General features: G+C 34.8%; 1 protein-coding gene across 1 annotated transcript in view; it reads right to left on the bottom strand.

Annotated features, from left to right (window-relative positions):
• Positions 1 to 379: 379 nt before the first annotated feature.
• BBOX1 (gamma-butyrobetaine hydroxylase 1) overlaps positions 380 to 22,980 on the bottom strand; it is a 72,231-nt gene continuing 49,630 nt past the window's right edge. The window contains exons 6-9 of the mRNA XM_081282708.1: positions 12,572 to 12,677; positions 7,043 to 7,239; positions 2,289 to 2,455; positions 380 to 706 (exon numbers count right to left, since the gene is read on the bottom strand). Coding sequence (XP_081138834.1) covers positions 546 to 706; positions 2,289 to 2,455; positions 7,043 to 7,239; positions 12,572 to 12,677 — 631 coding nt within the window. The 3' untranslated portion in view covers positions 380 to 545. The remainder of the gene's footprint in view (positions 707 to 2,288; positions 2,456 to 7,042; positions 7,240 to 12,571; positions 12,678 to 22,980) is intronic.

Here is a 22,980-nt window from a genome sequence, read left to right as displayed (position 1 = left end):
TAGGTATTACAAAACAATGTTGAGGTCACCACGTTGGAGATTTGGCTAATGGAATTCTATAACAAAAGTGAATAAAAACGTTCTTTGAAAATATCTTTTTCCCAAGACAGTCATATGAAGTCATGAAAAATGAGACTCCATAGGCAACAGAGCAGAAGCATGTTTTAAGAAATTTTATCTGAAGCCCAAGTTTTATTTGAAGCAAAAACTCTGTTAAAAAAAAAAAACTGTAGAAGAAATATTTCATTTGCTTTAAAAACTATTTGTAGGCATTCTGGAAGCACTCTTATGTGGGCAAAAGAAATTAGGGTCTAAACATTCAATAAGACAGAAGAATGATTTATTTGGAGAAGAGGTTATATTGCTACACCATTGAAAAGGCTGACATTGAGTAGAATTACAAGCAACAGTGTATTGTTGTGAGGGAGTTACATGTTCAGTGCTAAATTTATATGTGAACCATACAGATTGTGATCTTTTGAATAACCGTGACATATCTTATAAATGCAGTCACTGAAATCTTATTAAAATTAGAGACACAAGATTCAGTTCCCATTAGCAACGCCCTGCCTTAAGATGCGAAGCCTTGACATCACCACATCCCAATCAGCATAGGCTCCCTCCAGATGGCGGGTTATCTCAGTTCCTGCTTCATAGCTGCGTCGGCCGTGAAGTAAGCGCCAATTATCAAAAGTAATCACATCACCTAAACGAAAGAATTTTTTTCCCATTATTAATAATTTGTGTTTAAATGATTTACAAAGCAGGCAAATATAACAGGCAAAACCCCAATGCTGCTCAGTTCATATCAATAAACAGTACATTTATTTCTTTACCCAAGACTGCACATTTGCTGTCACACTAATCAACCTCTAGATGCAAACTGTTTTAGGCCTTGACACTTAAATCACATAGCCTGGTAGGCTCCTGTAGACATCTTAATAATTCTTACTTGGAAGATTTTCTCTGTGTAAAGCTTTTTAATGTTTTTACTGCTTGTCACTTATCTCACCTGGTTTAACAGTTTCAAATCATTTAGTGATATTATTATTTGGTCTTTTACATTCCCAGTCTTTTATGGACATTATTTTTAAGATTCATAAGAACTCTAAAAAAAAGAATTGCCCTTTCATACATGAGAACATCAAAGCTTCAACAAGTTGAGGGATTTGCCCAAAGCTTCATTGCCTTCACATGGTAAACCTGGATTCCAACTATTTCTCCCCATGGTGTTTCAGTTTACACGTTGCCACTCTTAAAATCTACCTGCTGTGACTGCGTGGCAATGGGTTTATGGTAATTTCTATTATGCCAAAGTTCAATTCTAAAAATAATTTCCACCATGCATGGTGGTGCACTAAGGTAGTCTCAGCTACTTGGAGGGCTGAGATGAGAGGTTCACTTGAGTTCAGGAGTTTCAGACCCATATTGGGAAATATAGCAAGATACTGTCATGAGAAAAAATAAGAAAGACAGATAAAGAAAAAAGAAAAAAAATGAAAACAATTACAGTAAAATGAATTTTCCATTTGGCCAAATCTAGAGCAGAGAGAAATTATGCCTTTCATTATAGATAACAAAGCCTTAAGTTCAAGAGAGTCATTGCACAATATGTTAATAACAATGTACTATATTGTTGAAAGTTGCCAAGAAAGTAGACTTTGTGTTTCTACTGTAAAAAGAAAAATACCTATGTGAGATAATGCATATATTCATTAGAATGATTTAGCCATTCCATAATATATACATGCTTCAAAGCAACATGTATATGACAAGTATATACAATTTTGTTTGTCAATTAAAAACAAATAAATAAAAAAAGGCTAAATTGTGGAGGCACTTCACTTAGCAGAGATGGTCCAGAAAAAAAAAATCAGTGTTTTTTGCGCCTTTATTTCAAGTAGCTAGAGTACTCCAAGTACTATTTTATTTCATTCAATACTATCTCTGCCTATAAGTTTTAGAAATAAACTTAAGTGTTTTATGATCAGCATCATGAGGACATATTTGTCTACCAGGATAGGAAAATAAAGTAGAAGGCTCAGCTTGTATTGATAGGCTATTAGGATAGAAAACAGAAACCACCAGACTTAATATCAGACAGAAGGTTTCATTTGGCCCAGAGTTTCTTTAAAGTAGCAGAGGTAGGAGCCAGGAGGCTGCTGTTTTAAGCCAAGTCAGCTGTTCACCAAGATTCTACTATAAAACTGTTCTGGATATCATTCTCCATGGGTAAAGTTGGAGAAAATCCAAATTTTTTACTTTTTTGAAAAAATGTCCCCACTGACCTGGATTCATCTTGAAGATAAACTTGTTTTCTTTGCTGTTCATGAGATCAACAAACTCTTTTAGAGCAGCATAAAAAGGTTGAACTCTCTCTACAGGTACATCAAATATCGTGTCTCTAGTTGCATTGTTGAAGTTGATTCGAACCACTTGGCCTTTGTCATCTAACCTGTTGAAGAGAAAAAATTAATATATAATTCATGAAATATCTATTTACATTTGTAAGGGTCAAGATATTCAATTTACCTGTGGTACAATGTATTCCTTCATCTTTTTCATTCATTATGAATAAGTGTTTTTAGAAATCTCACTGCAAAAATGCTAGGAGGGATTATACTAAAATTAAAATGTTACTGATATATTCAAGTCAACATTTTGTTATGCTTAGTGAAATTTATTTGTGTTCTTTAAAATAGGCTTTACATATTAAAATCTCATGCAACGAGTTTATAGGTCAGTTACCTTTTGTATTTTATCTAATTGGAAGAAAATTTTATTCTTTAAAAGCTTGACATATATGGTTCTTATTTAATGCCTAGTTTGGAGATGAGGGAAAATGGAGAATAGAGAAAAGAGACTAGCCTGAGAACATTCTTCCTATCTACCTCTCTATACCACATGTCTTAGTCTGAAGACCTTTAGAAGATTGGTACTGTATCTCACTCAATGTTGTATTCCCAGCTCTCAACATAAAGCCTGGACATAAGAGTTGGTAAATAAACATTTGTTGTGTCTGTATATTTTTCATGCTTTAGGGGAGTACTGAAGTCTCTTTAGTACCTTGGAAGATCCTAATGTTGTGATTTCTCTACCCTTTCTTATAATATGGACTGTGATCATGACAATGCAAGATAATACAACTTTCAATGTAAGAAAAGATATCAAACTTTCTGGAGTTTGGACTATGCTGGTTAAAATTAGCAAGACATGGACATCACTTACATACAGAGGCAAAAAGAGGAGATTTTTTTTTCTCTGTGTGTTTGTGTGTGTGTGTGTGTGTGTGAGTGTGTAGTTTTTGTTTTTAGCTTATTGGGAAGGTAGACTTTCAGCTAGACCTTCAGTACTAAGCAACTCCCAACTTTTATTTTTCCTTTAGGTAGAAACAGTAGGTATGAATGAAAATAGGAGAGAAAGTGGTCCAGGATGGTGACATATTGCTTAGTATTACTTCCTAAAGAAGTGTCCCCAGGGGACAAACCCAGGGGGTAGTAATGGTTGCCAACAGCTAAGTGGAGTCCACACCTGATGGATCAGACCAAACAAATTGTTCAATGTGCTTGGACATAGAGAACTTGTGTTTGGGTCTGGGCTGCACTTAGCTGACTGGTCACACAGAGAGTGAACCATGATCAATGTCAGGATACAGAAGGAAGGATGCAATTGACTGCTAGAGAAGACATTAGTCTCAGGATTGAAGAGTTAGAAGAAGTGGGGGGGGTGGGTGGGGCTGAAACCTTAAAGATCAACCTAAAATGCAAAATTGGATCTTAATAAGCAGGAAATTCCTTTATAGAACAACAGAATAAAAGGAAGCATCTAATGCAAACTTTCATGCAGAGGAAGGGTAAAATGTCATAAAAGATGAGAATAACTAGCTATATATTTAGCCGTGAACAAAGGACAAATATTTAAAAATAAACCAGCAACAAGATGACAGTGAACCAATCTAGGCAAATCATCATCAGTGATGCCAACAAGAACCCAAAGAAAGGACCATAGGTATCTCCCACAGTCCCAGTTGCTGCTATGAATATTTCCCATTAGTTTTGCAGGGAGATGGGATGTTTTATGGAACTTCTTGCTTTTACTGGGGGAGTGTCTCTATGGTATTATCTATTGCATCACATTTTATGAGAGAATCTGCAGGAAAAAATTATTTTAGACTTTAGAAGCAATTTGACTCTTGTAACTGATTATATTCTTTCTTTGCTTTGGTTTCTAGGTTGGATAAGAAATAGAAAACTATTATCAGTAAATTGTTGGCATTTATAAAATGAAAATTATAGCAAGCTCAAATATACTTTGCATTTTCACTGATAGGCATTTTGGTAAGTGCTTCCATTTATTAACTCTAGACTTCCTACTTCATCATAAATTATTGATAAGTGGCAGGTATTCTTTCTTTTTTTGTTTTAGAAAAGAAACTGAATCAGCAAGGGGAAGTCATTGAATAAGTGGTTGCATAGATGGTAAATAAAAGACTTGTATTCACATGAGTAAACTTGCAATCAATAGGATTGATTAATTCCACTATTATTTTTTGCACCAGTTTCTTCATTAATTTATTTTTCACTGTATTGGATTGTTACTTATTCTTTTAGCAGCCTTAGAGACTCTTTTGTACTAGGAAGGATATGAAAATTTCAAAAGAATTTAAAAGTTTAACTACAAGAAAATTAAATTAACCCAAACACTCAGGAGACGGAAGCCCTCATTAACTGAAACCCTTGTTTTCTCTCTTGTTGTTAAAAATGTATTTTTAAATGGATTAATGTTAAACACTTTATTATCTCCATGGATATCCCTGATACCTTGCAAATGGCTAAATTTTGGATTGTATTACAAAATATATCAAAGCCAAGTCATGATTTGGTTGATGGACATTCAGTTAATCTCATTCAATAACTAAGTTTCTTGCTTCACTTCTCTTACAGAATCTGCAATTATTTTAGGTCTTAACAAAAATTTTTATTTGTCATGGATTTTTAAAATTTAAATTTATTTCAACTCATGCATAAAACATAAAAATTAAAAATTACACATTAATAGGGTAACATGTTTTGATACATTTATATACATATGTAATGTGTATATCAGATTAAATTTATTAATCTCCTGATGATAAAATGATAAAAGCTCTTATTTTAAAGGAGCCGTTTAGATAATTAAAACTGTCATAATATAACTAAGAAGCTTGAATTATTTCTTCTCTTTCTCCCCTCAATGGCTGAGTTCTCAGAGAACACCTCAGCTTCATTTTGATCTAGAATATATTCCTGAGGATTGTCTTTCCTTCATACCTCTTATCCAAACTATCAGGAAAACAATCTTTTTCCCTGAAAAATATATCAAAAAATATATCCTTTTCAACATGGCCATTACTGTCACTTGGACCACTTATGTTCAGGGTGCCATCATCTCGACAGGGAGTCCTAGCAGTAGTTTCCTGCCTGGTCTTCCTTCTCCTGTTCTTGCTCTATTTTATACTATGTTCAACACAATAGCCAGAGGATCTATATAACACATAACTAAATACAAATGTCTCTTCTTTGGTCAAAACCTTATGACAGCTCCCTACTTCACTCAGAATGAGAACCTAGGTGTTTATAGTTATTAACAACACTATGGATGAGCTGACCCCATCTGACCTCCTCTTCTAACATACTTCCCTTCTCTCAGCTCTGGCTGTTTCTTGAACTCTCTAGACATGTTCTTGAAGATTTCTTAGGACTCTTGCTCTAGCACTTTCTAGAAAACTCCTTCACTTCTTTAAGTCTTTGTTCAAATCTTTCCCTTACTACATTATTGAATGATGAAAATTTTATCGGTGGTAAGTTTTTGGTCCTACAGATTCCCTTAATCTTGATCTACTTTTCCTTTTTCCCCCCTCTTAAGCCTGTAATAGTTTTTAATATTCATTATGATTTGCTTATTTATTTCAAAATTTCAAATTCTCCCCTTCCCCACTAGAACTCAAGCTGTGTGAGAGCAGGCATCTTTATTTTGTCCACTGGCATATTCCAAGTACTAAGAAAAATGTCTGGCCTCAGTAACTATCTGTTGATGAATAAATGAAGGCTGTACATAAAAATACGATAATGAAACTGTGCTACAGATTTGATTTTCTACTAAATGAATTTATTTCCCTATGTGGCTATTACTTTAAAAAGAATACAAATTTAATTCTAAAATCAGAAATACCCCCAAATTAACTGAAGTCTCTTTGAATACATAATGTCCTAGAGACAAATCTAAGATAATTCTCGAATAAAATGATAAATTATAGCCTTAGTGAGTACTTGGAAAAATCATGATAAAATCATTTTAAGAGAACAAAGACATAAATATTCTCTGTAAGGAATATATGATCTTTGTTGACTTAGCATCTTTTGAGGGAGATTCTGTTTCATTCTCAGTCCATGCAGTTCAAACAAGGCTGACCCTCTCTATAGATGAGCATGTGGTCCTGGCACGGCCACAAGGAATTCTCCAACTTTGGCCACAGCATTTGCTTCAAGGACAGACATAGACATAAGTTGGACAAGGAGTCATCTACCTTTGTCACAGCTGTACAGAAAAAAGTACACTTCTTGTGCTGTGATTGTCAGCTCCAGGGGTAATGAACACTTGGAGCTTTTGAGGATCATCTTTAAAAAGGAGTCAATATGGGGTGGGGGAGGGTAGAGAAAAATTCCAGATAACAATGTGTAACTCCTGGATCTACCTATTTTGAGTTATGTCCTTTCACTTTTGGCTACTACAATCACACTGAGTAAGACTATGTAGACCTAACACTTTTAAAATGAAGTGCACATTAAATCTTACTTTTCCTCTAATATTAATAGATTATTTAAGGTAATTTGATTAAAAAATTCATTCAACTGTGGAAATATTCTTTTTTTCCCTTTTGGCTTAAAAGATAAACAAAAAAAAAGCTTTGCAGTTAAAGCATTCTACTGTTTAAGCATTGGATTAATGGAGAGTTTGCTGTCAATTGTTTTATTGCAATGAGAAATTCATAAATAGTACTCACTCTATAATTTTGTGTTTAGATTGTACAGAGAAATCACAGTAATCCACTCCAATGTCTGTAAAGTCCACAAAGGTGGAAGACAAAATCTGGAATGCCCGAGGATTTTTTTCCTTGAGCTTTTGGCACACATTAAACCCATCTACAATTTCTGAATCACCCCCTGTGACTGTTTGTTTTATGCAGTGCAGAAGCTGAACCTGAAAGAAGAAATGGAGAAATAGAGTTTAAAATAATAGCATTTTACTATTTTTGATTTAAATATTCAAAAAGATATGCACAAATCAAAATCAATGAAATTTGTTTTTATATCTGTTCTCTTACATCAGCAGAGAAAGGGGCTGGGGACAAAAAAGATGGTTATGATCAATACTGTATAGTTAAAATCTGTTATAATTGAAGACATGGACATAGGCATGATAATGTTCACTAGTAAGCAAAAGGCACAGGTCATAAGAGCTGTAGAGAGTGAACTCTGGATGTTGGAGCAGGCAGGAAAGGTCAGCAGAAGAGGTGGTATTTAAGCTGGGCAAAGGGCAATGGATAAGATTTGGTATGTGCAAACTAGACTGAGAGTGCAAATAGAAACAGAGAGGATGTGCATGCAAAAGTGCACAGTTCACTCAGTAACAGACAGTTTTGCAGTGGCACAAGGTAAAATGGAAAGAGAAGATCAGGTTAAAACATGATTTGGGGTTTCATGGAGAGTCTTAAATGTTAGATAAAAAATTTCTATTCTTTCTGTTGGGAATTATTGAATATGGAAGCAATATAGAACTGACCTGAAAAAATTAGCCCAGTGGTGTTACAGTAAATGAATTATTTTTGAGGAGGAAACAGGCCAGATAGTAGCTACTTGAGAGTCTAAGGCCATAATTCAGATGTAAGGATAAAAAAAGGAAGGAAGTGGGGTGGGAGTATGAGGGATGGATAAGCTCTGACACACTGAGAATGAGAAAGCCATGCTATTAAGTACTAATAAATTTTATTAAGATTTTTGGGGAAATGTTTAATATTATTTCATTTTGAAAAGTAAATCATAGTAAAAATTTAAAGATACTTTTGAGTGGAGCTTTTCATTGGTTTTGTGACTCCTTTTGGTAAGTCAGCATAGATGGGTGATTTTGAGTATTTAAATTTAGACCCTGGTTTTCTGTTGGAAGAAACTAATAGCATTGAATTGCAAATCTTCATTCTCACTGAGTGAAATAAATTAAAAACATTGTCTGATTGAGTGCTTATAGAATGGAAGAGACAAATATGATCAAATACCCAGCCTTGGAGGGATACCAGTATTAGTTAAAAAAATCATAATAATTTAGTTTGGTTTGTTCCACAACTGGCCTGGAATAATGATGTCCATCAGAACTTTTGCAACAATGGAATATTCTTATTTGCTGTCTAATACAGCAATCTCTAACTTCACCTGGCTATTGTGTGCTTGAAATGTAGTGTGACTGAGGAGTTGAATTTTGAATTTTATTTAGTCTTAATTTTAATTAAAGTGTGAATAGTCACTTGTGACTAGTGACTACTACTGGATAATGCTGATCTAGAACATAAATACTGCTTCTCTTCCAAACCTAATGTACAAGTTTCCCCAGTTTTTATAATTTTATATATAATTTATTCTAAAATTGAAATTGTATCATTTATATTACTACACATAAGAATCCTTAGAATTTGATAGTTTTATCTTCATTTTGCAGATGGAGAGACTGAGATATAGAGGTGTCAAAACTGGCTAGCTAATAAGAATTTGGCTAAAATGTGGAAAAGCTGGTATTCAAACTTTGGCCTATTTGCTTAAAAACCTGTATATAGCAAGTCTTTTGTTTACAAAGAGAAAAATCCCTTTATAATACTCTTAGTTATTCAGTATTGTGTGGTGTGTAGATATATCTGTGCTTTGCCAATTTAAAATATCCATCCTTATTTATTGATGTTGGAAGATAACTGGTCTAAATTAATAATGGTTCAATCTTTAAATTGATGGCATTTTTTTTCTTTTTTGGTACTTGGGGGATGAACCCCAGGGAACTATACTACTGAGCCAGATCCTCAGCCCTTTTATTTTTTAAAATATATCTTATTTAGAGACTAGGTCTTGCTGAGTTACTTAGGGCCTTGCTAAGTTCCTGAGGCTGGCTTTGAAGTAGTGATCCTTCTGCCTCAGCCTCCTGAGCCACTGGGATTACAGGAGTGTGCCACCACAGCCAACTTTATGCCATTTTTTTTTATGCTTGAAAAATACATGCATAAGCTGATCAAGTTGCTTAAGAAAATCATCTCACAAGGGCCATGAGGGACAATGCAGTATGATGAAAAAGAAAAGGAAATGGAAAAATCCATCAAACTCTCAATGGCAAAATGATAGCATAATTTTATTTTGGAGAGAATTGGAGGGTTCTTGAGATTCTTTCCAATTTCATCATAAATGAACTCACAGAATATTTCAAATATCAGTTTTATAAAAGGTTAGGTGATGTTTTTGCACAAGGCAAGGCCAACTAACATCTTCTTTCATGTAGTTAAATTTTTAATACAATCTTATGACAGGAAAATGATGATGGTGCCTGATACCCTCACCACTAATTCAAATTTGTAGAAAACCAAATTTTATTTCATGTGAGTTATTCAGAATTTTAAAATATTTTCTTTTAAAGTGTTTCTTTATGGCAGCATGTGACTTTTGGCCCAGAGAAAAATAGTGAGCAAAGTAATATCTGTGTTTCATTAAAGATGTGTCTTCTTATCTTGACCCCATTGGATCCAAATCCATCAAACTGCATGCTCAAGAGAAAACTAATTATCCAAGTCATTTCATCTGTAATTAAAATGACATTTTAATAAACTTTTATTTGATAAACATTTTACTATAAATCATTTAATTATCTTATCTAATTTCTTTTCTAATTGTTATGGAAAAGTACAAAAGAAAAAAAATAACCATTCAAAATGGAAGTTTGAACAATAGTATAAGCAGGTATCTATACATTTTTTCTTTTATCAGAATCACAAGTTTGAGCAGACCCTGGGCAACTTAGGCTCTATTTAAAAAATAAAATAAATAAAAGTTGGGGAAACAGCACTGTGATAGAGCATCCTTGGGTTTAATTCCCAGTGTTGAAAGAAATTATAGTAAAAATCTATCAAGTCATTTATGTAATTTTAGACCTTTATTGCACTTTGCTTATTTATAGAGTATTTGTTATGTCTAAATTATGTGCAAGATGATGTATGAAGTCTTGAGATAAAGGTATGATTCAGTCCTTGTCTTTGAAGAGTTTGTAAAGTGTGACAATATACACAAATAATCTATCACATTACATTATATGACATTATACAATTATGATAATTAGAAATTCCAACTCAGGAGCTTTATGAGGTGATGATAAACTAGATGGAAATCCAGGTTCAAGTTCAAATTCCCCATGAATCACCCTATAAAAGTTTTTACCCTGTACTTCATTTCCCCATTTTACATAAAAGTCACAATCATGTTAACCTTAAAGGAATGTTAAGAGTGATCATATACAGAAAGACAAGTCAAAATGCTTTGAAAAGCATAACTTTCTATGAAAATGTCAAAAATTCCATTGTACTTCAGGAAAATTTATGACATCATTTAATCACTTTTTTTTAGGCTTTCAATTTTAACCCAGAAACAAAATGTGAAGTCATAAAATATAGAAGATAATTTAAAAATTTGAAATAGAATCTTTAGTTTTCTCTTCTCACTCTTTAAGTTTTATTCTATCCAACCTCTCTAACTGATCTCTGAAAGGTGAGTTGAGCTGATTAGTTTGGCTTTTAATAACAGGGTTTCAGAAAAATGTCTCAGAACCACATTTTGAATAAATCACATTGTTGTGTCTCCTCCCTCAACTCCCACTCAAAAAGGTGACTATAGGAGTCATTTTTCTGTCATCATTTAGTTCAATGAAATCATGTGGATTTCTTTTTTCCAATCAACAAAATAATTTAAAACATGTGGTCAAATTCTATACACGCTTAGCTAATACTGGCAAGAACAATGGGTAGCAACCAGGGCACAGAGAAAATATGTTCAGTCAAGATGATGAAAAAAAGGGATTAATTTTGGTTTTGGCCCATTTCTCCTTTATTAACTTGAGAATTCTCCAGATTTTCATTTATCTTTGAAGCTACAGATTTCTGGGTGGTTATTTCATTTAGTCCAGTTCAGCTTTAAAAATAGGCAAAGAACATATTTTTTTTTCAAAAAATCATATTGTCCTATTTGTGTTTTAATTTAGTAAATGGTGAATTTGTAAAAATGTATTTGGTTTACTAAAATGATAATTTTGTGAAGATGTAGAGGAAGAGTGTGTACTCAGAAATTCCTCTGGGGCCTTTGTGGCTCTACATGGAGCACCTCCTTCCTTGAGAGGGAATTTTATTAGCGAGATAGGAGATGGTTTCCAAAAATAGCATGACTACTCTGTTCCTTATCTTTGAATCCCGTTATTACAGCATGTTCACAGCTCCTTCCTTGAGTTGACTACTTCCTCATTTCTTGAATCTGGGCAAGACTTGTGGTTTGCTTAGACCAATAACACACAGCAGAAGAAACACTGCACAAACACTAGCCCAGGCCCCAGGAAGCCTTGTATACGTTGGCTCTTTCTCTGAACATTGTGTCAGTTGCTGTTAGAGTCTGTAAACAAGTCAGGATGGCGCCTGGAATTTTGCCAGAGGGAGTGGTTTGTGAAGTAACGCCAGCGAGCCATTAAGTGTGGAGATTTCTGATTGGTTGACTGCTGTATCTAGTTTATGTTAATTAAGATAAGCTGTGTGGAATGTATATATACCCCTCCAGTCCTACAATAAACCGCTCCCACTCCTGCTGTATGGATCTACACAAGTTGTTCGTCACCCCCGGTTATTTTGCTACAGCCAGACTGCAGCAAGTTGCCATGGGCAGAAGCCTGGGCTAGCTTGTGGAGCAGACAAGCCATCCTAGATGAAGTCACCAGCCCTTAGCCAACTCATCAGCTGAGTTAATCTGCAAATAAGAACTTTCCAGCAGAACACAGCCTGAATAGCAAGAATGGGCTAAGTACATGGGTGCTCTTTTTAGCCATTAAGTTAGGGAGTGGGTTTTCATGTAGCAATAACTGATAAAAATGACAGCCATGTCACACTGTGGGAGAACACCATCTTGTGTTCCCTGATTTCTTTTTCTTTTTTTAACTCTCTTACTGGGGATATATATACAAAAAGACACCAGGTTATACTGCTGTCTGTCATGGCAAAGCAAAAAGTACCAATAATTATTTCCAGGAAGAACAAATAAATATTTTTTTAAAAAGATACATGAAAATGTCCTATCCCTCAGCAGTTCTGATATTCAGAATTCAGGGACATAAATGTTGTGTTTGGATTGTGTTTGAAGAAAGAAAATTACATATGACAAATTAGCTGGTGAAATATGTAATCTTATACACTCAAAATATAGAAGGATTTGGTCCTTGGCCTGCTTTGTGGAAAATATGTTGAAGCTCACCTTACCCCAGGTGGATGGTGGAGGGCTGGATAATCCGTGTGAAAGCTTAGCTTCCCAGTTGTGTAAGCCACATTGTTTGCATCAATTTTGTCTTGCACTTGCCAAGTATGTCTGTAAAATACAAGAAACACATGTTTAAGCAGATTGTCATGAAGCCAGAAGCCAGAGCAAATGTGTTAGAATGAATTAGATATGGAGGGGGATGACAACTTTTCATTTTATGAAATAATTAACGTAATGACTATGAACCAAAAAGGTAGTGTAACATTCCTGTGGCTGAAGTAATATAATTAGCATCTCCTCATTTTTCCCCTCAACAAAACCACATCTTCACACTAGTTTATCCTACAGAATTCATAAAGAAGTAAATGTGGGATTGTAGGTCATCTTTTTTTTTTTTAATAGCTTGATGCATATAACAAAATGAAGCTTTTTTGGTGGGGGGTTACTGATGATTGAACTCAGGGGCACTTGCCCAGTAAGCCACATCCCTAGCCCCATTTTTTATTTTATTTAGAGACAGGGTTTCACTGAATTGCTTACCACCTCACCGTTGCTGAGGCTGGCTTTGAACTCAAGATCCTCCTGTATCAACCTCTCAAACTGCTGGGATTACAGGCATGTGCCACTGCACCCAGTATAAAATGAAACTTTTTAAAGTGAGCAATTCAGTTGAATTTAGTACATTCACAAGTGGCAACCATCACTACTATAATTACTATATATCTGGTTGTTTCGTCTGGCTTTTGGTGGGAGCGTGCTTGGGATTGAACCCAGGGCCTCATTCATGCTACATGAGTGCTATATCACTGAGCTGCATCCACAGTCCCTATATCTTAAGTTTTAAAGCATTTCAATTGTTCTTAAATAAAACCACTTTTTCAGTAAGAAGTTTCTTGCTCTTCCCAAGGTCCTTGGCAGCCATTCATCTGCTTTTTCTCTTTATACTTATTTTTAATATTTAATATATATGGAATTATACAGTATGTGATAGGTTTGACTTCTTTCACTTAGCATATTTTCCAGATTTCTCAAATTGTAGCATGTATTAGTATATACTTTATGTTTATGACTTAATACTTTATTGTACAGATAACCACAATTTGTTTATCCATTCACTTACTGATGGATATTTGGGCTGATTCTACTTTCTAGTTGTTGTAAATAGTGCTAATGGAGCACATAATATGTATATGCAAATACTTATTTGAGTTTTCAATTTTTTGGATATGTACATAAGAATAGAATTCTGGGATCATATCATAATTCAGTGCTTAACAGTTTGAGGAACTGCCAAGTTGTTCTTCATAGCATCCATATCATTTTTATATTCCAACTAGCAATGTGTGAGAGTCTCATTTTATCTACATCTTCACCTATACTTTTAATTTTCTTTATTAAAAAAATTGTTGCTAGGCATGGTGGCACCCACCTGAAATCCCAGTAACTTGAGAGGCTGAGGCAGGGGGATGGTGAGTTTGACGTCAGCCTCAGCCACTTAGTGAGATCCTTAGTCACTTAGTGAAACACCGTCTCAAAATTAAAAATGAATGAATGAATGAATGAATGAATAAACAAATAGGACTGGGATGTAGCTCGCTCAGTAGTAAAGCACTCCTAGTTTCAATCCTCAGTATCAGGGGATAAAAACTTATTATAATCTTTCTAATGGGTATGAAATTGCATCTCATTGTGGTTTTCATTTGCTTTTTCCTGATGAGTAAACATGTTGAGTATTTTTCATGTACTTCTTGACCTTTTGTAGAGCTGTTTATTCAAGTCTTTGCATTTATTTTACTGGGGATTGAGTCTTGGGGCACTTTGACACTGAGCTACATCCCCAGGCCTTTTCATTTCCTATTTTAAAACAAGGTGTCACCAAGTTGCCCAGGCTGGCCTCAAACTTGTGATCCTCCTGTCTCAGCTTCCTGAACATCTGAGATTACAGGTATGTGCAAACATGCCTAGCCCTTTGCTCATTTTTAAGTTGAACTTTTTATTTAGTAGTAAGAGTTCTTTATATAGCCTAGATATTGAACCCTATCAGACATGTGATTTGGGAATATTTTCACCTCTTCTGTGGGTGATTTTTACTTTTTTTTTTAACTAATGTCCTTTGATGCCCCAAAGCTTTAAAATGTGATGAAATCCAATTTTTCTATTTTTGTTGTTGCTTATGTTTTTGATGTTGTATCTGTGAATTCATTGCCTATTTGATGTCATGGAGATTTTCCTCTAAGATTTTTATGATTTTAAATCTTATATTTCTGTTATGGATTCATTTTGAGTTAATTTTTGTACATGATGTGAAGCACAGTCCAGCTTTGTTCTCTTGCATGTGGATATTCAGCTGTCCCAGCACCAAGCTCCTATAGATGCCCTGCCCTAGTTACAATCCCTTCTCTGTTCTCCAAGGTAACCACAGCTGTGACTTCTATTGTTGCAATTTCTTTGCACTTTCTTAGAGTTTTATCACCCAAATGTGCATCTCTCAACACAGCTTAAGCTTGCTCAGAAAACAACCGTTATACATTTTAAATCTCTTAATCTACAACTTTTCCTTCCAGGCTGTTCTTCCAAGTTATTGTTGAAGATCAAAGGGAATTTGACCTATCGAGTGCCCTTGTCTGGACTTTGCTGGCTGCACACCCACAGTGATATTTGACAGTTTCTCCTGTCTTCTGTGTTCCTGAAGAATTGGCAGTTGGAAGCAGAGGCTTTGACAGACTCTATTCTCTCTCTTTGGTAAAACTGTAGGTGGCGTGTGTATGTGTGTGTGTGTGTTTTCTAAAAGTTGTAATGTCTGCATTCCTTTTTGTGATGTTTGTACACGTTCATGCTCAAATTATAAAGTACAAACTGATAATTTATTTTTATTTATCAGGTGGATTACTTTTAAAAATAACCTGCTTTTCTCTAACCTGCTATTTGGTGACACTATATAATGTCTTATATAAAGATGATTAGATAAAAACTCTTTATTTACCATTTGTAATATAATCAATTTGCTTCCTACCATGCCAAATTTAACAATAAGTTCTTTAAAATATAACATTATTGATAAGCATGTATTAAAACTAAATTGAGGTAATGTTTCATAAAATTGTGAATATACTAAATGACACAGAACAGTCACGAATTAAGAAAAAAATCCCTAGTCTTAAAAGTATAAAAACTAGGTAATTATAAAAAGAACCAAGGGTTACTTGCAATTCCGTGGCAAGAAAAGTAAATCATTATTCAGACTTTGCAAGGTGTTTCTCTTTGAAGATTGAAACAATGAGTACTTGGGAAGAAGCTATGTTTCAAAATATAGCTTTAAAAGAGTTGCTACATAGATATGCCATTTTATTTCTGTATAATGTCTACTTATTAACTTATGTTTGTAGTTATCAAATCATTTTTGAATAAATATATTTAACAGATATGCTATTCCTGACATGGATTCTGCATTAGCGATAGCACAAGGCAGCTGGGTGCAATCCTGCGCACCTGTAATCCCAGTGACTTGGGAAATTGAGGCAAGAGGATCACAAGTTCAAGGTCAGCCTGGGTAACTTGGAAAGACCCTGTCTCAGAGTAAAAAATAAAGAAGGATGGGGATGTAACCCAGTATGAGAACACTCCTGGGTTTAATCCCCAGTACTACAAAAGAAAAAAAAAGAGAGAGAGAGAGACAACTTAAGGAAGAAAAAAGACAAATATATAATTACAAAATTTTAGAGATAAGCACTATAATGAAAGTAAGCCAAGGTAAAGAGAAGATGTGGGTATGGAGGGTGCAGAGACGATGCTTTGGTAACTACATGGTAAATAGTTGACATTTTTTAAAAATGCAGAAACCCAAATATATTAAGAGAAGGAGAAATGTGAAATCCTGGGAGCTGTATGTTAGGCAGAGGAACCCTAAGTGAAAAGGAGCTGAGTTTGGAATGTGCCTGGCATGTCTGTAGGAGAACAGGGAGAGTGTGGCTGCAGCAGAGCTGCCAGGGAATCCGGAGGGGGAAATTCATCAGATGCACCGGGGAAGCCAGATCCTGAAGGGCTGGTGGACTAAGCTAAGGATTTGTGATGGAAGACTCCGAGTTTCTCCACTGTGAAAATTATACTGAGTAGTTGTTTTACAGAATTGCTTTGTTGTTGAGCGGGGAGGGGAGTAGATGGTACTGGGAAAAAGATGCCAAAAAAGAGAGATGATGGTGACCAAGACTAGAGCAGAAGCCATCATAGGAAAGAATGGCCAGGTTTGAATTTTGAAGTTAGAATTAATAAGGTTCTTTTACAAATTGGATGTAGGATGAGAGGGAAATGGAGTCCAGAATGATGCCCAGGTTTTCAGCTTGAGGAACCAGATGGAGAGTGGTCCCATTTACTGAGATTCACTCTGTAAAAACACACCATCAGGTTGGAGGAATTCATTTTTTTCTTATTCTTTTTGCAGAGTTACAGGAGACAGAAATCAAGAACATCCTATCATAGACAGTTTGATTCACGTAATTTAAATGACTTTTTTTGGTGCTTTAAAAAATTCTTTATTCACCAGAGATATGAAAATTTGTGTTTTATATGTATAATAAGAATTGTAATACATTCTGCTGTCATATATATATGACATTGCCTATTTGATGTCATGGAGAATTTCCTCTAAGACTCTTCTATGAAAAAAAGAATACATAGGTCCATGTATGTTATTGAAAAAAAATTCTTTATTCAGGCCACGCACAGTGGTGCATGCCTGTAATCCCAGCAGCTCTGGAAGCTGAGATAGGAGGATCTCGAGTTCTAAGCCAGCCTCAGTAAAAAGCAAGGTGCTGAACAACTCAGTGAGACCTCATCTCTAAATAAATACAAAATAGGGCTGTGGATGTGGCTCAGTGGTTGAGAACCCTTGAGTTCAATTCCCAGAACAAAAACAAAAACAAAAACAAAAACAAAAACAAAACTTCATTCACAGATGGACACATGATCCCCCTTGATTTTGGTGCTTTCACTGCCCCCTGCATGTCACCCAGGGGCAGGTCCCTTTGCCTAGTATTCCACCTATATCCTACAACCTGGCAAACCTCCTTAACCCTGCATGTTCACTCTGCCTTTCCCTGTTAGAGTTCCTATTGATTCTCCATAATTCAAACATCCAATGCAAGTTCTAGGCTTGCCAACTATTGCCATACTTGAGTTTTCTGTTCTGATCCTGTTGATCTCATTTCACTGCTTGCCTTAAGCTTTTCTGCCTTTTCTCTTCTTAATTTCCTATCTATCTAGACCCACTAGTCAAAGCCCAGCTTAAGTGCCAATTCCTTCATAGTCTAGATTCTAGAAATTCAGTTTTTAAATTTAACCTGGACTAGCTTCAAATTGTCTTGGACAATTTATAATTTCTGAACTTCAATTTATATATTTGTATAGTGAAATAGTTATAAACTTCAAAGAGCTGCTATAGCAAATAGGCAAGGTCTATGTTTGACACATAAGAGATGCTCTTTAGGACTTTCTGACCTTTTTTCGTTTCCTGTTACTTAACATTTACCTCTCACTCCTTGGGGCTCTCCATGTATGTTTATTTGACTCATTTATTGGAACTGAAGTTGTTTGGTGTTTTGTGACAATAGTTTCAATTTTAAAAGAGTTATCACTCTGATTCCATTTTGATGTATTATAACATAATTCTGCGTTGTCTTCTGAGTTTTAAATTCACTAAGTGCAAAACCAAGTTTTGCTCTTCTCCTGTTACCTAATCCAGCCCTTATGCTAAAACAGGGAACCAATAAATAGTGACAGAATGAGCATAAGAAGGAGCACAGGGTGACTTTTCTGAGCCTTCATTCTCCTAGGGTAAAGGGTAAGGATAGGTTAAGGATGACCACAAGAGGGTGGGAAGAGATAAAACAGTCAAGTTGACACCTTCCTCCTTCTTCCTCCAGGGACACAACCTAAAATGTCCTCCCACATATGGAACTGTTTTTCTTAATGAGCAAAAGTAGGGCTTCTTCCCTGTTCTCCAGGTCTGAGAATGAAACTGGCTATTTTGTTCTGCTTTACTCATTTAAAATTAGAAAGGAAAACTCAGTATATGTTTCACTGAAGGTCAAATGGCCATCCATATGTGGCCATAAACTGTAATGAGACTGAGTGGAGGGAAAGAGGAGTATATATAGCCAGTTGCAACCCATTTTAAGTAGGAGTCAGGTAATCCAGTATATTGCAGTGACTGTAGCCAAGAAATACATGTTCTCTATGAGGTTCATGTAATTCTATAGCCCATATAAAATACAGCTCCAGACTGTTGTCAACATTGGCATTTTTAGAATTACCAACATGTAGCAAAGGATTTAAGGAGATCAAAAACATAACTTCATCAAATTATAAAATGTATAATACCTTTTGACTAAGTCGACAATGCTGTTGACAATATCAGCAGAGAATGACTATTCAGACTTTCTTTACAAAAGTGACGATGGTTTTGCATCAGTCCACCTACATTCTTTTTCATGATTTTCCCTATGGTTAAGGATGGAGTTTTGCTATAGCTAAGAGCTGGCTGAGATTCAGGGCTCAGACTTCAGGCAGAGAACAGATATTTTCTTTGTTTGACTTTAATTGGCTTCTGCAGGGATGAGGCTTGGGACTTGGCTTCATCAGAACTCCCCTGGCCTCCTTAGATAATAGTTAGGAGATGATAAGTATTTTCCAGTCCTAGAGTGTCTTAGGCATAGTAGGAGATGTTTAGCCCAAAAGTCTGTGCTCACACAATCTGATATATCCTAGGAGGGGAGCTCACCAATTCCAACCATAAAACATTCTAATGGTTATAGCATGAGTTTGGAAAACCCCTTAAAATGTCATCCAGTCTTCCTTTCTTTATCCTTATAGAAATTAATCATGGCAAACAGTATGATGTCGATTGTCTGTGACTCTTAAGTTTTCACTTATGCATCCCAAATCTAAATCTACAAGAAAATTCAGGAAAAATACAAAGTAAACAAACATGATGCATTGACCTGTGTAGAAATTATTTTTAAAGCCTACTTGTGGGGTCTTAATAAGATTATGCACATATACATGAGCTTCTCATTAGATACAGATTCTAATGTTTTTTCCCCACTTTTTTTATGGTGCTGAGGATTGAACCCAAGGCCTTGTGCATATAAGGCAAGCACTCTACCAACTGAGCTATATCCCTAGCCCTTTTCCCCCCACTCTTTAATTGGTACATTAGAGTTGTACATAATGATGAAATTTGTTGTTATGTATTTGTACATACATAAAATGTAAATAATATACTTTGGCCAATATCACTCCCCAGCACTTTCTAATATTGTTCTAGGTAAAGCAAGAACCCAAGAAGATGACCTAGAATTGCCATTGTTAGAGAAGTTTTAAAACTGAAGAGACAACTCAATTATGACATCATAATCCAGTGGTATAGACTTGGTTGCTATTGTGCTAATGTGGTAATTGCATGTTTTATTTGCAAGTATTCCTGCTTTAACTAAAGATGCCTGAGTGGTTCTTGTCATTCACAACATTTTATTAGAACATTTGCTTTTGTTTTTGAATAGTGACATTTCTTTCTTCAAGAATTCTATTAAAACCTCTTATACTTTATTGATTTTTAGAGAACATGTTGTTGGGTTGTCTTGAATGCTAATCTACTAGATTTACCCAAACACAGATGTCTGGTCATAGATATTCATGATATCAATAATGTTTTGGGACAAATTTGAATTCTTCAGTGCTTATGGAATATTTTAATATTGTTTTTACTGGATTTTTTTCTTTATATCTTTGGTGATAGATTTTACAGTCTTATGGTTATGATTTGCACTTGGAAAATGATGTAGAATTAATTTGTAAACTTTTTTGTAATAAATTTTATGTGACAAGATGCTCTATGTGTTCAAACCTGGATTTATTATTACCAGCAAACACAACCTCCAATGAACCTACTGCAAACTCTTATCAGATTATGCAAGATTCCTTATTTTGAACATTGTTATTCCATTGGATCCTAAACAAATTGCCCATATGCTATTTTTAAAGTTCAAAATGGATGATTCTCTAGCTAAAGTTTTAAAAAGAATTTTAAAGCTACATGTGGAAAGAAATATTATATTGCAGACTATCATTGTAACATTCACATCTGAACTACTAGATATAGTCAATCACTCACCAGAGCTCCAGGTATCTATTTTTCCATTATCATGTATTATATACCTACAATGAGCTAGAAACTGGGGATCCAGAAATAAATAGAAGACACAGTGATTGCACTATCCAAAAATTACTTGGAAATCTACTTGGAAGACAAATTGATGTGATTTATCTTCCCAAGCAAAAGAACCAAGTGTCATATGAATGAAGAAATAAAGAATAAATGGAGTTCTGAAGATGGAGTAGCTTTACCTTGACAGGAGAAATAAAAAGTAGGAAGGCCCACTGCCTCTGAGAGCAAATGAGAGAAGTCCAATAGTGTGTGGTCAGGGTTTGCTCTATGACTATTCTTGACTTCTGTTCAAATTTCTGGTTCCCTTGTTGTGCTATAAAATCTTACAACACATCTCATTACTTTAGGGAATTGGGTTCAAACATTTTCTTTATCTGGTAGTATTTAACCCACTGCCAAAATGTGTTGATTGAAGACATGCATGCTATAATTGTAAATTGCATTTTTTACATTATTTTAAAACTATAAGCTTAGTCGATGTTATATTTTGAGTATATGGAAGTCAAAAATAATTTTTTATATCAATAATTGTTATTGTCTTCATTCTAAGGAAGTATTTTAGATTTTTTTGTTGTTGTTTTTATATCAGTACATGGCAAAATTTCTAGAGTCCTGTTTTAAAAGGTTCCAGTTCTACTTATATTAGAGATAATATTTTACATTGATTCATATCTGAAAAATAAAGACTTTATACAATTTTAGGCTGAGAGTTAGTATCCTCAAATAAAAGGTACAAACACAAAAATAACCTTTCTGATATTTAGTGTTGCTCTTAATCAACCCATTAAATGAATGTTGAAATCTTCATGAAACAAAGGTTTGATGTAAAGAAGGGGGATTCTGGGATTATGGGAGTGATATACTTTTTTACATCTCTCTGAATTCCTCCTGCAGAATATTTAGAATGAAAAATTAAAAACTCATGAACAATATCTAAACCAAAATTTGGTGACAAGATACTCCCATAACCCCCAAATTAAAGTGGATAGATATAAACCTTCCAAAGTCACAAGACTGAAGTGAGATCAGCAACGATACAAAAAGAAACAGAAGGAAGCACTGGGGTACATGATATATCTAAAACATTCTCAAATCACTCACAGATGTTCACTAGTAAGTTCAGTAGAGCAATTTGAGGATGGTAAGTAAATGCATTGGGGTGGGGTGGGGAGGATTTCTACATTCCAGTATAGCTGAGTACGGGAGGTCCAGGGTTAGAGATCAGTATAATCTGGGCCTTATGAATTCTAGAAACTAACCAAACAAATCTTTTTTTCATAGCAAGTCTTTTTTTCTGAGGGAAAAAAAACAAAAACCCTCCATACTGATAAATACATTGTCAATAAATATGAAACAAAAAGAAGGGCCAGATAAACCTGAAGGAGAGGAAGTCAGGTCTCAGAAAGTTATCAGCTATAGTTTTGAAAAAGAGCTTAAAATCATAGGTTTAAAAAGTTTCTGAATCATATTTGCCTTTAATAGTAAAAAAAAGAAAACTAATTTCATGTAAAATTAACAATCAAATGTAATTAAACCTTAAAATTAAAAAAAAAGATTTTAAGAATAAAACAAATAAGTAACAAAATAGCATATTTACCAACAGTATCTGTCACAAGGCCATACACCTCAGAAGATGATAAATATTTTAGTTTTCCAATTTCTATTTTCTACTTATCACTACTTCTTTTTTTTTTTTAAGAGAGAGTGAGAGAGGGAGAGAAAGAGAGAGAGAATTTTTTAATATTTATTTTTTAGTTCTCGGCGGACACAACATCTTTGTTTGTATGTGGTGCTGAGAATCGAACCCGGGCCGCACGCATGCCAGGCGAGCGCGCTACCGCTTGAGCCACATCCCCAGCCCACTACTTCTAATGAATTCAAAAGTCCTTAATGAAATATTACAGTATATGAAGAATAACATACATCAGAATTAAAGACTTAAATTTAGGGTGATAAGTCAGGAAAGAATCATTAAACAAACAAAGACTAAACAAGAAGGAATGTATGATCAAATAAGTATTATAGGTAAGGCTGAAAGAGGATCCAGATGTTGTCCTAACTAACTCCATTTTTGCCTTTCTAACTTGTTCTTCTTCTAGATACTTCCCAGTTTATCTCAAATTTTGGGAATATCAAGCCCTTTGGTCTTACACCTTATGATGGAAACAAGGCTGCTCTCTTCCCCTCCTA

The sequence above is a fragment of the Spermophilus citellus genome (assembly GCF_964194105.1).
Source record: "Spermophilus citellus genome assembly, chromosome: 2".
Taxonomy (NCBI): domain Eukaryota; kingdom Metazoa; phylum Chordata; class Mammalia; order Rodentia; family Sciuridae; genus Spermophilus; species Spermophilus citellus.
Note: the sequence above shows the minus strand (reverse complement) of the source record. Positions and strands in the feature narration are given on the sequence as shown.